Raw genomic sequence first — 14,844 nt, 5'->3', positions numbered from 1 at the left:
TTTACAAATAGCATTACTATTACAGGTACCAATTTACTTTTTTGATGAAGGTATGATGAAATTTTGTTTAGACTTACATTGTCTTTCATTAGGCAGCTTTTATTTTTGGGTTTGCATCACCTTTAAAGAAAAGTGTACATGATATGGGCTGCAGGTAGATACCTGGTTGATAGAGTTAATTTTCCTTCTCAGTTGGGTACTTAGGTGACCACTGAGAGTAGCTGTGAGCTCCAATACTTGGATTCTGGCTGTTCTCAGTTGTGAGGGGAAGCCTGAGAGAGAAGGTGTCTGTGGCGCTTGGTCAGAGAGAGTACCTGAGCATGAAAAAGAAAGCAAGTGCCAGGGGGCATTTGACTGTTCCTGGAGGTGTGTTTGCAGTGAAGCTGACTTGGAACTAGGCTGTGTGGCCTGGCTGATAGGAGTTAAAGGGGTGATCACCTTCAAAATAACCAAAAGAATGTTAAGTATGTTATAGAATGGACAATTCAAAAATTTTGGTCTTCATTATTTTTTTATAGTAAATGATTTGTCTTTTTCTTCTGATTATTTCCAGCTTTCAAATTTGCATCACTGACACCATCTAAAAAAACACAAACGCTCTTTAATACTGCAGATTTGTAATTGCAACTTTTTATTACTCAGGCCCTTCTATTCATATTCCAGTCTCTTATACAAATCAGTGCATGGTTGCTATGGTAATTTGGACCCCAGCAAACTGGAGAGCTGTTGAATGAAAGGTTAAATAACTTAAAAACCACAAATAATTATGAATGAATCCTAATTGCAAATTATCTCAGAATACCACTTTATGCATCATACTTAGGGGGTTATTTTTTAAAGTTTGAATGCTAAAAACTCAGAAAAAATGGATTTTAATAATTTTTGATAATCATTTTTTGATAATTATAATTATTTGATAAATACAGTAACCCCCTTAAACTTAACTCAAAGGTGAATAGACCCTTTAATCATCTCTGAACTGTGAGTAACAAGGTGCAAACCTTGTGGTGGTCAAGGGTCTGGGAGAGACCCTAGAAGACTACATTCTCTCTTGTGAGAGAGACTGTTATATACAGTATTTTGATGACATATGAAGACAAGTACCTCTTTTATGTGTTTTTCAGTTGAATAAATAAAAGGCAAAATTTTATTTTTCTAAATTTTTTTGTGTCCCTGTCTCTTTCCTGCATAAGAAACCTACTTGTCTGCCATTTTAAAAATAAATTTTCTACAGTATAATGTAATTTTCTGCCAGATATAACCTTTGTTTCATTTATGAGCCCCTCAGACTATAGTTTTGACTGAAAGTAAATTCATTTGGTTAATCAGTATCGAAAATCTAGTTCCATTAATGCATGTGAAGAGATTAGTAAACCTGAAAGTGGCAGCAGAAACATCCTATATCCCACAGCCTATATGCGATTCATGTTTTCAGCATGTGGACTTAGCAGCCTTATAGTAGGGGAAAAGATGAAGTGTGTGCAAGCCTTTAATTTCCCATCGTTTCTAATTTTTCTTTTAGCTTCTTGAAAGTAGGTCGTTTTCCTGGGTCAGACTCCCAGCAACTTTTCATAATGCTGTATATCACTGGTGGGCAGTTTTCTGGAGCCTCCATGCGGTATCCTTTCTTCACCCCTTCAATCACTTCTCTTACTGACTGAAAAAAAGGTGCCAGTAAATGTTACCATATTTTTCTGGAAAGCATGATTCAGTAAGCAGTGAAGTAGTCAAGTCTTTATGCAAAGCAACCGTATTAAGTCAGGGCCACTTCTGTAATGTGTCAATGTAAATTTTAAGTGTAGAGAAAGCAATTGTGGTTTCTGTATTAAGTAATCCAAGCGATCCCCACGCAAGGATCTGTACACATGCAGTGTTGGCAGGGTCAAACTGGGTCGGCAGAACACCGGGAGAAAATCCGGTGGGCCTCTGCCCTCATGGCCCTGACCTGCTTCCCTGGCTGCCCCATAAACTCCTGCGCCTGTGCTGCGGCATTCATCATGCATGCAGGCTGCGAGTTGTTTGCACATGCGCACTGTGCATCATGCGCATGTTTGCGAGTGTTTGCTGCACGTCGTTCATGGGGGCTAGCATTTTGGAGGTCAGGAGGGGGCTCCAAGGGACTGCCAGGAGTACCTTTCATTTTGCAGCCCTGGTGGGCCACCAAGGTTCCAATCCGACCCCGAGTGTTGGACAGTGCTGGTGGAACACCAGAAAAAAACCTGGTGGAAGCCGCTTTTCATGGGCCCCACTGAACCAGGCCCGTAACACCAGCAAGCGGCTCCTACACCCGGACCATTCCTATCCCTGATCATAGGTGGAAATTGTGGTAAAAACTTACTGGGGGCCACAAGGGGTGGGGGGAGCTGGGCTCTTGAAGACATCCCTGGTGGGCCCCAGTGTCCTAGTCCAACCATGGTCCTGAGGCTAGCTTTGGTTTGCCACTGGCCCACCTCTGTAAGCAGTAGAGCCTGGAACACCCCTGTGTCATTGGCCAATATCTTTTCTTGGAGGTGTTTCCTAGATTTGATGTATTGTTGCATTTGCATCCAGAACACTTACAGAGACAGAGCGTAAGTATTCCACTGTTGAAAACGAAGCTCTAGCATGGGCAACAGAAAAATGGAGAACTTACCTATGGGATAGAGAATTTACCTTATGCACTGATCATAGCCCTTTAACTACACTGCTTACAACAAAGGGACTAGGAAAAGCTGGAATGCGTATAGCTAGATGGTCAGCAAGGCTACTGAATTTCAACTACAAAATGCAATAAAATCAGGTTTGAAAAATGTTACTGCTGATTGTTTGTCACGTTTACCTTTATCTGCAGCTTCTGATGCATTGGATGAGGACATAGAAGTTGTAGCATTGACTGATTTACTATCATTTACAGTTACAGCTGCTGATTTTAACCCTTTTAGTGCCACAGAACGTAGAATCTACGTTCTGTGGAAAAGTAACTTGAAATGCCACAGCTGAAAAAAATGTTTTATTGCCATTACGAATAGCGTATTCGCTAACCGTACTGTGCAATATCTTTTGTATGTTATTTCGGTGATTATATTGCAATTTTGGGTATTTTGGTGCATTTTTAGCCATTTTATTGAATTTTTAGCCATTTTATTGTATTTTCAGCTCTGCGTATGTTGTGTTCACTTGTTTCTAGCCGTATAACCTGTTTGGCCCAGCTAAAATATTCAAACTGTGATTCTGACGGCCGATAACACTAGTCTGGAAAAAAAAACATTGATTTTTGTGGTTTTATTGGATTTTTTTGCATTTCACTCTTTACTGCCTTATTTTGTTTTGCCTTGTAAATTTTATCTACTATATATCCATTTGGGGGTCTCTGTGCGCCACATAGTTTGGTTTATCTATGCATATTGGGCATCAAAGTGTTCAGTAGACCCCTGGCATTCATATTTAGGATGTTTTATGCTGATACGTTACGAAATGTGTGGCATATAATGGGGTAGAATTCAAGCTTTGTGACGATTTTCAGAAATTTGATAAAAACCGTTATGTTCAGCATTGCTTTGCAGTTTGGCAGTTTGCAGTAGAAACACTTATTTACCCATATTGGATTCGTCAGAATGTGCACTTTCTGAAAATATATGGTTTTCTGGGGTCTCTGTACTGTTAGGGGGGTCTAATGTTGCATAATACACACACCAGGTGCTCATATTGCAGCAGCCAGCGCGTCAGCCGTGAAAATGTATATACACTATTGTCATTTGGGGGTCTCTGTGCGCCACATAGTTTGGTATATCTATGCATATTGGGCATCAAAGTGTTCAGTAGACCCCTGGCGTTCATATTTAGGATGTTTTATGCTGATACGTTACGAAATGTGTGGCGGATAATGGGGTAAAATTCAAGCTTTGTGACGATTTTCAGAAATTTGATAAAAACCATTATGTTCAGCATTGCTTTGCAGTTTGGCAGTTTGCAGTAGAAGCACTTATTTACCCATATTGGATTCGTCAGAATGTGTACTTTCTGAAAATATATGGTTTTCTGGGGTCTCTGTACTGTTAGGGGGGTCTAATGTCGCATAATACACACACCAGGTGCTCATATTGCAGCAGCCAGCGCGTCAGCCGTGAAAATGTATATACACTATTGTCATTTGGGGGTCTCTGTGCGCCACATAGTTTGGTATATCTATGCATATTGGGCATCAAAGTGTTCAGTAGACCCCTGGCGTTCATATTTAGGATGTTTTATGCTGATACGTTACGAAATGTGTGGCATATAATGGGGTAAAATTCAAGCTTTGTGACGATTTTCAGAAATTTGATAAAAACCGTTATGTTCAGCATTGCTTTGCAGTTTGGCAGTTTGCAGTAGAAACACTTATTTACCCATATTGGATTCGTCAGAATGTGTACTTTCTGAAAATATATGGTTTTCTGGGGTCTCTGTACTGTTAGGGGGTCTAATGTCGCATAATACACACACCAGGTGCTCATATTGCAGCAGCCAGCGCGTCAGCCGTGAAAATGTATATACACTATTGTCATTTGGGGGTCTCTGTGCGCCACATAGTTTGGTATATCTATGCATATTGGGCATCAAAGTGTTCAGTAGACCCCTAGCGTTCATATTTAGGATGTTTTATGCTGATACGTTACGAAATGTGTGGTATATAATGGGGTAGAATTCAAGCTTTGTGACGATTTTCAGAAATTTGATAAAAACCGTTATGTTCAGCATTGCTTTGCAGTTTGGCAGTTTGCAGTAGAAACACTTATTTACCCATATTGGATTCATCAGAATGTGTACTTTCTGAAAATATATGGTTTTCTGGGGTCTCTGTACTGTTAGGGGGGTCTAATGTTGCATAATACACACACCAGGTGCTTATATTGCAGCAGCCAGCGCGTCAGCCGTGAAAATGTATATACACTATTGTCATTTGGGGGTCTCTGTGCGCCACATAGTTTGGTATATCTATGCATACTGGGCATCAAAGTGTTCAGTAGACCCCTGGCGTTCATATTTAGGATGTTTTATGCTGATAAGTTACGAAATGTATGGCATATAATGGGGTAGAATTCAAGCTTTGTGACGATTTTCCGAAATTTGATAAAAACCGTTATGTTCAGCATTGCTTTGCAGTTTGGCAGTTTGCAGTAGAAACACTTATTTACCCATATTGGATTCGTCAGAATGTGTACTTTCTGAAAATATATGGTTTTCTGGGGTCTCTGTACTGTTAGGGGGGTCTAATGTCGCATAATACACACACCAGGTGCTCATATTGCAGCAGCCAGCGCGTCAGCCGTGAAAATGTATATACACTATTGTCATTTGGGGGTCTCTGTGCGCCACATAGTTTGGTATATCTATGCATATTGGGCATCAAAGTGTTCAGTAGACCCCTGGCGTTCATATTTAGGATGTTTTATGCTGATACGTTACGAAATGTGTGGCATATAATGGGGTAAAATTCAAGCTTTGTGACGATTTTCAGAAATTTGATAAAAACCGTTATGTTCAGCATTGCTTTGCAGTTTGGCAGTTTGCAGTAGAAACACTTATTTACCCATATTGGATTCGTCAGAATGTGTACTTTCTGAAAATATATGGTTTTCTGGGGTCTCTGTACTGTTAGGGGGGGTCTAATGTCGCATATTACACACACCAGGTGCTTATATTGCAGCAGCCAGCGCGCGTCAGCCGTGAAAATGTATATACACTATTGTCATTTGGGGGTCTCTGTGCGCCACATAGTTTGGTATATCTATGCATATTGGGCATCAAAGTGTTTAGTAGACCCCTGGCGTTCATATTTAGGATGTTTTATACTGATAAGTTACGAAATGTGGGGCATATAATGGGGTAAAATTCAAGCTTTGTGACGATTTTCAGAAATTTGATAAAAACCGTTATGTTCAGCATTGCTTTGCAGTTTGGCAGTTTGCAGTAGAAACACTTATTTACCCATATTGGATTCGTCAGAATGTGTACTTTCTGAAAATATATGGTTTTCTGGGGTCTCTGTACTGTTAGGTGGTCTAATGTCGCATAATACACACACCGGGTGGTTATATTGAAGCAGCCAGCGCGTCAGCCGTTAAAATCTCTATACATATTGTCATTTGGGGGTCTCTGTGCGCCACATAGTTTGGTATATCTATGCACATTGGGCATCAAACTGTTTAGTAGACCCATATGTTTATATTTAGGATGCTTTATGCTGGTAATGATACATGGACAATACGATGCTGGAAAGTTGAAGCTTTGATGCAATTTCCAGATATTTCACCAAAACCGCCAAATTTGGCAAAGCCTTGCGACTCAGTAGTTTGGAGCAGAAAGGCATGGGTACCCATTTTAGATTCTGTAGAATGTGTACTTTCCAAAAATATATGGGGTTGGGGGGTAAACATATATTTCTGTGTTTTTACCCCACAAAAATGCAGTCAATGTGTTGATTTTTCATTAGCTGAAGTTACCCACAGGACAATTTGTATGTGCTAACTTCATTTTGGGGCCTCTAAATGCCATATACTTTGGTAAACTTATGAACAATGGCCACCAAAATGTTCAGAGGAACCCTGGCAATCATATTTAGGGTGCTTTTTTTTAGTACGTAATGACACATGGGTGATATGGTGCTGGGAAGTTGAAGCTTTGAGGCAATTTTCAGATATTTCACCAAAACCGACAACTTTGGCAAAGCCTTGCGACTCAGTAGTTTGGAGCAGAAAGGCATGGGTACCCATTTTAGATTCAGTAGAATGTGTACTTTCCAAAAATATATGGGTTTGGGGGGTAAACATATATTTCTGTGTTTTTACCCCACAAAAATGCAGTCAATGTGTTGATTTTTCATTAGATGAAGTTACCCACAGGACTATTTGTATGCGCTAACTTCATTTTGAGGCCTCTAAATGCCAGATACTTTGGTAAACCTATGAACAATGGCCACCAAACTGTTTGGAGGAACCCTGGCAATCATATTTAGGGTGCTTTTTCTTGGTGCATAACGATACATGGGTGATATGGTGCTGGGAAGTTGAAGCTTTGAGGCAATTTTCAGATATTTCACCAAAACCGACAACTTTGGCAAAGCCTTGCGACTCAGTAGTTTGGAGCAGAAAGGCATGGGTACCCATTTTAGATTCTGTAGAATGTGTACTTTCCAAAAATGTATGGGTTTGGGGGGTAAACATATATTTCTGTGTTTTTACCCCACAAAAATGCAGTCAATGTGTTGATTTTTCATTAGCTGAAGTTACCCACCTGACTGTTTGTATGCGCTAACTTCATTTTGGGGCCTCTAAATGCCAGATACTTTGGTAAACTTATGAACAATGGCCATCAAAATGTTCAGAGGAACCCTGGCAATCATATTTAGGGTGCTTTTTTTTAGTACGTAATGACACATGGGTGATATGGTGCTGGGAAGTTGAAGCTTTGAGGCAATTTTCAGATATTTCACCAAAACCGACAACTTTGGCAAAGCCTTGCGACTCAGTAGTTTGGAGCAGAAAGGCATGGGTACCCATTTTAGATTCAGTAGAATGTGTACTTTCCAAAAATATATGGGTTTGGGGGGTAAACATATATTTCTGTGTTTTTACCCCACAAAAATGCAGTCAATGTGTTGATTTTTCATTAGATGAAGTTACCCACAGGACTATTTGTATGCGCTAACTTCATTTTGAGGCCTCTAAATGCCAGATACTTTGGTAAACCTATGAACAATGGCCACCAAACTGTTTGGAGGAACCCTGGCAATCATATTTAGGGTGCTTTTTCTTGGTGCATAACGATACATGGGTGATATGGTGCTGGGAAGTTGAAGCTTTGAGGCAATTTTCAGATATTTCACCAAAACCGACAACTTTGGCAAAGCCTTGCGACTCAGTAGTTTGGAGCAGAAAGGCATGGGTACCCATTTTAGATTCAGTAGAATGTGTACTTTCCAAAAATATATGGGTTTGGGGGGTAAACATATATTTCTGTGTTTTTACCCCACAAAAATGCAGTCAATGTGTTGATTTTTCATTAGCTGAAGTTACCCACAGGACTATTTGTATGCGCTAACTTCATTTTGAGGCCTCTAAATGCCAGATACTTTGGTAAACCTATGAACAATGGCCACCAAACTGTTTGGAGGAACCCTGGCAATCATATTTAGGGTGCTTTTTCTTGGTGCATAACGATACATGGGTGATATGGTGCTGGGAAGTTGAAGCTTTGAGGCAATTTTCAGATATTTCACCAAAACCGACAATTGTGGGAAAGCCTTGCGACTCAGTAGTTTGGAGCAGAAAGGCATGGGTACCCATTTTAGATTCGGTAGAATGTGTACTTTCCAAAAATATATGGGTTTTGGGGGGTAAACATATATTTCTGTGTTTTTACCCCACAAAAATGCAGTCAATGTGTTGATCTTTCATTAGCTGAAGTTACCCACGGGACTGTTTGTATGCGCTAACTTCATTTTGGGGCCTCTAATAAAATGCCCCTAAAGTGAGAGAGCACAAAATGTTTCAAAAACGGCTGGCATTTCGCGTAACCAAAATGTGAAATTCTGCTGGCACTTAAAGGGTTAAGCAAGCTTGCCTCACATGTCCAATTCAAGTAAAACTATGGGACATTTTACAAAGCAAATGGCCAAATGCTGAGAAGAAACAAATTTCTGATCTTCAACTTTACTACAGGATTAGACACGAACTGTCCTTAGTAGATCGCTATGTTGTCCGTGGAGCTCATCATTTACTGGTACCAGAGACCTTGCGAGAAAAGCTCATACAACTTGCACATGAGAGTCTTCAAGGAATTGTACGTACAAAACAAAGACTAAAAGAACTATACTGGTGGCCAGCAATGGATGCTTATGTGGTAACTGCCATTCATTCTTGTGTTACTTGTCAGAATCATGACAAAACAGCTATCACATATACACCACCACTTCAGCCAGTACCATTCCCTGATTCAGCATGGGAAAACTTGCTATTGATATTGTGGGTCCTTTTACAGATGCTCCTATAGATTGTAGATTTGCTATTGATATTGTGGGTCCTTTTACAGATGCTCCTATAGATTGTAGATTTGCTATAACCTTGATAGACTATTACAGTAAATGGCCTGAAATTGCATTTGTTTCTCATATAACATCAGCTACAGTAATAACATTTCTGTCTACAGTCTTCAGCAGAGAAGGTAATCCAAAGGAGTTAATATCAGACAACAGATCATATGAGTTTGAATCCTTTCTGAGAGAGAGGAATATTGTGCATAGGAAATCTTCAGTATGTTGCCCACAAGCAAATGGAGTAATCGAGTGATTCAACAGAAGTCTAAAAGAAGCACTACAGACAGCAAATCTTACTGGGAAATCTTGGAAAGTATTTACAACAGAGTTCCTACATAATTAAAGAGCAACGTGCCATGCAACAACTCAATCATCTCCTGTTGAATTATTACATGTTGCAGACATCAAACTTCCACATAATACTGTGCCTACAAAATCATCTACTGCTAACATTGTGAAACATCAACAATCCAAATGCAAGGCTTATACTGACAGAAAACTTGGTGCAAGAGAAGTACACTTTCAGCCTGGATCTTTAGTCAGAATTAAGAAACCAGGAATACTGAAACAAGGACAATCTACATTTACTACACCACTTGAAGTGAGATGCCAGTGAGGACCATACACATATGAACTGTCATATGGAATGCAAGTTGTCTTGCTCCTGTTAGATATGACTTTGGAGAAGCTCCATTTGATGAAAGACAATTTCGTACTCCTGATGTCAACTGCAATAGGCCTGAAGAAAGTGAACCTATAAGGCGTATTGAGAGAATCAGAAAACTACCTGCATGGACCCAGGACTATGTGATGTGAATAATGTATATTATTGCTTTAAGATGCATTGCTGTTGTTTATTACATTTGCACAAATGCTTTCCTACTATAAGGGGAATATGTGGTGTTTATACAAATGGACTGTAGATGTCACTGTGCCCAGACTTATACTATGCATACTTCCTGACAGCTTAAAAGTGAAAATTACTGTGGTGTAATGCCTGCATGAGAGCCTGCTAATAATGCACTGTTATACTCTACTCATCCTCAGCTACCCAAAACATAACATGTATGCCTACTGTAAACTGTGATACTGTGAAAAGATAGTTTGCAAGTGGCCTTTCTTTTTTTATTATTTGTAATTTTTCATGTTCTGCAGGCCTGATTTAAACTTCAGGGAAATTAAAATCCAGCAATCTATAATGCTGGAAATGATGAACCACTATGTCAGACTTACTGTAGCAGTCCAGGTGGTAGAGAAGCCCCATAACCATTAACTGCTTATCGGTCATTATGATGTTAATCTTATTTGTCAGAGGTACTCCATGTGCTGATTGGGCTTTAGTCAGCTTTATGTTCAATTATTAGCATACCCATCATGGTGGGCATGGAGATTTGATTTTACACCCTTTAATTAGCCACCAACCCAACTGTTATTAGGAGAGAGCTGAAGTTGAAATTAATAACTATAGTTATAAAAAATTTTAAAGGGTAGAGTGCGCTATTAATTGCTGATAAATTAATTCCCAGGGACCTGTATAGGGAGAAAATATATAGAGTAGTTCGCCCAGAAGAGAACCTTTACAGATTTTCTATGGAACTACTCACATGTTTGGTGTTTTGAATAAATGTATATCGTCTCCGATGTGATCCTGCAATACAGAGGCTTCAAATGGTGTTATATCGTAAGAGCCGCCGGTATCACCCTGCGAGATGTTTTCCACTTACCGGATCGTGGTGAAAAGGAAGCTTAGAGTATAGCGTGTATTCCTCAAGGTGCCCCGTCGTCCAATGTTGCGCTCCCTTGTTAGCGAACAGAAACTGATTTCGCCTATTTGGAGCAGCTGCTAGACCTGATGTTTACGGCGTCTCTCCACGTATGTTGGCGTTCGTGTCGGACTTGGATTTCTCCGCTTTGCTGGCTCAGTGGTCCAGTATGTTAGGGAACAAACTTTTCGGCAAAGGTATAAGGATTAATTTCAGATAAATTTTATTTAGTTAGTTCAAGCCCAACGCGTTTCATATCTCCTGATACTTCCTCAGGGGCATCACACGTGTATTACCACGTCACAAGTTAAATAGAGGTTTAAACACATTAGCCTAATTGGCAATTAGCTAATTGGTAACATTACCTTATGGTTAAAAACGATCACAGATAATTTATATTCAATAAATAGATTAAAATTGACAGTGAAAAACAGATAGTTAATACATGATTAAATGAATATCAATTGATCGAATTCATATAAAACTTATTCCGTTAAAAAACATTTTAAGTCGATTTCTATATTCAGGCCCTTTGGAGTTAATGTTTTAAGTTTATGTATCCAGTACGTTTCTTCTCTTGATATAGCCTGTATAATGTCATTTCCTCTCCAATGTTTCTTCTTTTGTACAATGCCTATAAACTTTAATAATGAGGGGTCTGAATTATGATGAGTTTTAAAATGAGCCGACACACTATGTGTCAATAGCCCTTTTTTAATATTATTCATATGTTCTCTTATTCTGATTTTCAATGTTCGATTTGTCCTTCCTATATACTGTAGATTACATGGGCATTGTAATAAATAAATAATATTATTTATTTATTACAATGCCCATGTAAGGGCTATTGACACATAGTGTGTCGGCTCATTTTAAAACTCATCATAATTCAGACCCCTCATTATTAAAGTTTATAGGCATTGTACAAAAGAAGAAACATTGGAGAGGAAATGACATTATACAGGCTATATCAAGAGAAGAAACGTACTGGATACATAAACTTAAAACATTAACTCCAAAGGGCCTGAATATAGAAATCGAATTAAAAAGTTTTTTAATGGAATAAGTTTTATATGAATTCGATCAATTGATATTCATTTAATCATGTATTAACTATCTGTTTTTCACTGTCAATTTTAATCTATTTATTGAATATAAATTATCTGTGATCGTTTTTAACCATAAGGTAATGTTACCAATTAGCTAATTGCCAATTAGGCTAATGTGTTTAAACCTCTATTTAACTTGTGACGTGGTAATACACGTGTGATGCCCCTGAGGAAGTATCAGGAGATATGAAACGCGTTGGGCTTGAACTAACTAAATAAAATTTATCTGAAATTAATCCTTATACCTTTGCCGAAAAGTTTGTTCCCTAACATACTGGACCACTGAGCCAGCAAAGCGGAGAAATCCAAGACCGACACGAACGCCAACATACGTGGAGAGACGCCGTAAATATCAGGTCTAGCAGCTGCTCCAAATAGGCGATATCAGTTTCTGTACGCTAACAAGGGACCGCAACATTGGACGACGGAGCACCTTGAGGAATACACGCTATACTCTAAGCTTCCTTTTCACCACGATCCGGTAAGTGGAAAACATCTCGCAGGGTGATACCGGCGGCTCTTACGATATAACACCATTTGAAGCCTCTGTATTGCAGGATCACATCGGAGACGATATACATTTATTCAAAACACCAAACATGTGAGTAGTTCCATAGAAAATCTGTAAAGGTTCTCTTCTGGGCGTACTACTCTATATATTTTCTCCCTATACAGGTCCCTGGGAATTAATTTATCAGCAATTAATAGCGCACTCTATCCTTTAAAAATTCATATTTGAACACAGTGGACAGGTGGATCCACAAAAACCAGCGGTGCAGCTTTATCACACATATTTTGGTGACCGCGCAAACCTCAACCCCATACCGCACAAATATAGTTATAAAAAGATCTGTTTTTTTAATTGCAACTCAGGTAGTGAATCAAGAAAGGGACCGTGTGTATATATGAGTCTAGTAATATCTATTTTAACATCAGTGAGTTTAGATTATTGGAAAAGGTTCTTTGTTCATAACTGTTGTTTAATAGAAATTAGAAAGATCTGAACGTTACTGAAACAAAACATTGATATTGATAATTTCGTTCCTGTTTTGTTGAAGTGTTTTAATAGCATCAATGATGTTCAGAATTGAACAGTGGGCTAAAATTCAGTTCTGACACTTTTGTTAGGAAATTGCACAATATATTCAGATGCATTTATTGTATTTTAATATCTGACCAGACATGAATTAATTATCTTCTTACCATTTTGGGATATGGTGCCCGTCCATATGAATATATCTCCCACAGCAGAACACCAAAACTCCATACATCTGAGCGGGAAGAGAATTTCTGGTAGGATTAAAGAAGAGAAATTAAAGACTGATTTATTTTATAGTAAGAATAATTTTCAGTCCATTTATGTATATATTAATCCTTACATTATTCTGCAGTGCCTCTGGTGCAGTCCATTTAATGGGAAGTCTGCTGAGATCATCTTGCTGTAGCTGTGGCTTACACAGACCAAAATCACTTATCTTGGCTTCTCCTTTTTCTGATATCAGAATATTTCGGGCAGCCAGGTCCCGATGCACAAGCCGTTTTAGTTCTAGGTACTCCATTCCTTTAACAATATCCCTATAATACAGTAGTCAGTGTAGTAAGCAAGGAACTGCTAAATGCTTTAAAAAATACACTTGAGTTTTGGTATTATAATACTTTTTTATTATACATTTTTTCTGGAGGAAAAATAAACTAAAATGTTTAGTGATTTATTAAACCTTGATGCCGAATAAAAAAGTATTCCATCTCAAACCTGATGAGGTCATGTAGAAGTCAATGGCAGATGTCCTGTTTACAACTGGAAGATATCATGATCTACACTGGGTTTCATAAAATAATCTAAATAATAAGTGGTTAATAAGTGTGGTAAATCGATAACAAAAAATCTGAGTTTTTGTGTGAAAAAAATCACACAATTTGGATTTTTTAACAATTTTATTGAGTCTTTTCCTGCTCCGGATTTTTTTGAGTAAATTTATTGATAAATACAGTAAAAATGTGCACGGGAGTTTGGTCCAAGTGGTTTTAAGAAAATAGTGAGAAATTTTAGGATTTTAATAGATAACCCCCTTAGTGCCATGTGATATGAGAAAGAATATGGAGTAATGTTTACTTTGTGTATCATGTATTACAGGTATGGGATCTGTTATCCGGAAACCCGTTATCCAGAAAGCTCAGAATTACAGAGAGGCCTTCTCCCATAGACTCCATTATAATCAAATAATCCAAACATTTTAAAATGATTTCCTTTTTCTCTGTAATAATAAAACAATAATTTGCACTTGATCCAAACTTAGATATAATTAATCCTTATTGGAAGCAAAATCAGCCTATTGGGTTTATTTAAATGTTTACATGATTTTTTAGTAGACTTAACACATGAAGATCCAAATTACAGAAAGAGCCCTTATCCAGAAAACCCAAGGTCTATCTGAAATAATGTATTTCTTCAGCATTTACAGGAAACTATCTAATGTGAAATACATTGTTCAGTTTCAGTCCATCACATAACTGTCAATCTCAGTGCAAGAAGTGCACACAGAAAACAGAAGGGATAAATGACCCCTGCATCAATAGATATTATGCTGGGGGTATTATGCTGCTTTATGGCAAGTGCCAATCAGAGGGAGCAGGAAGTGTTGCAAAACCCAACATACCATCTTGACCAGCCCAGCAAAACCTGCAATTTAATTTCACCTTCCCATTGATTCTAGTGCAAAATGTTGCCGTGTTCCAGTGAAATGGGACAGTGTTGCTTATAACTATGGCATAGCATTAACATATGCATCACATATCTGTATGGCATTTTGCTGTATAAATCTACACCTATTTTAGCACCCTGGGGTCAGATTTATCGAGGGTCGAATTTCGAATTTGAAAAACTTTGGAATTCAAAAAGACAAACCGAAATGAAATCAAA

At 38.4% G+C, this 14,844-nt stretch overlaps 1 protein-coding gene across 1 annotated transcript in view; it reads right to left on the bottom strand.

The window, feature by feature from the left end:
- Positions 1 to 884: 884 nt before the first annotated feature.
- Positions 885 to 14,844, bottom strand: part of LOC121399356 (megakaryocyte-associated tyrosine-protein kinase-like) — a 52,597-nt gene continuing 38,637 nt past the window's right edge. Inside the window, exons 13-15 of the mRNA XM_041579843.1 lie at positions 13,304 to 13,499; positions 13,128 to 13,214; positions 885 to 1,657 (exon numbers count right to left, since the gene is read on the bottom strand). Coding sequence (XP_041435777.1) covers positions 1,490 to 1,657; positions 13,128 to 13,214; positions 13,304 to 13,499 — 451 coding nt within the window. The 3' untranslated portion in view covers positions 885 to 1,489. The remainder of the gene's footprint in view (positions 1,658 to 13,127; positions 13,215 to 13,303; positions 13,500 to 14,844) is intronic.

Source organism: Xenopus laevis, chromosome 1S (genome assembly GCF_017654675.1).
Source record: "Xenopus laevis strain J_2021 chromosome 1S, Xenopus_laevis_v10.1, whole genome shotgun sequence".
NCBI lineage: Eukaryota > Metazoa > Chordata > Amphibia > Anura > Pipidae > Xenopus > Xenopus laevis.
Note: the sequence above shows the minus strand (reverse complement) of the source record. Positions and strands in the feature narration are given on the sequence as shown.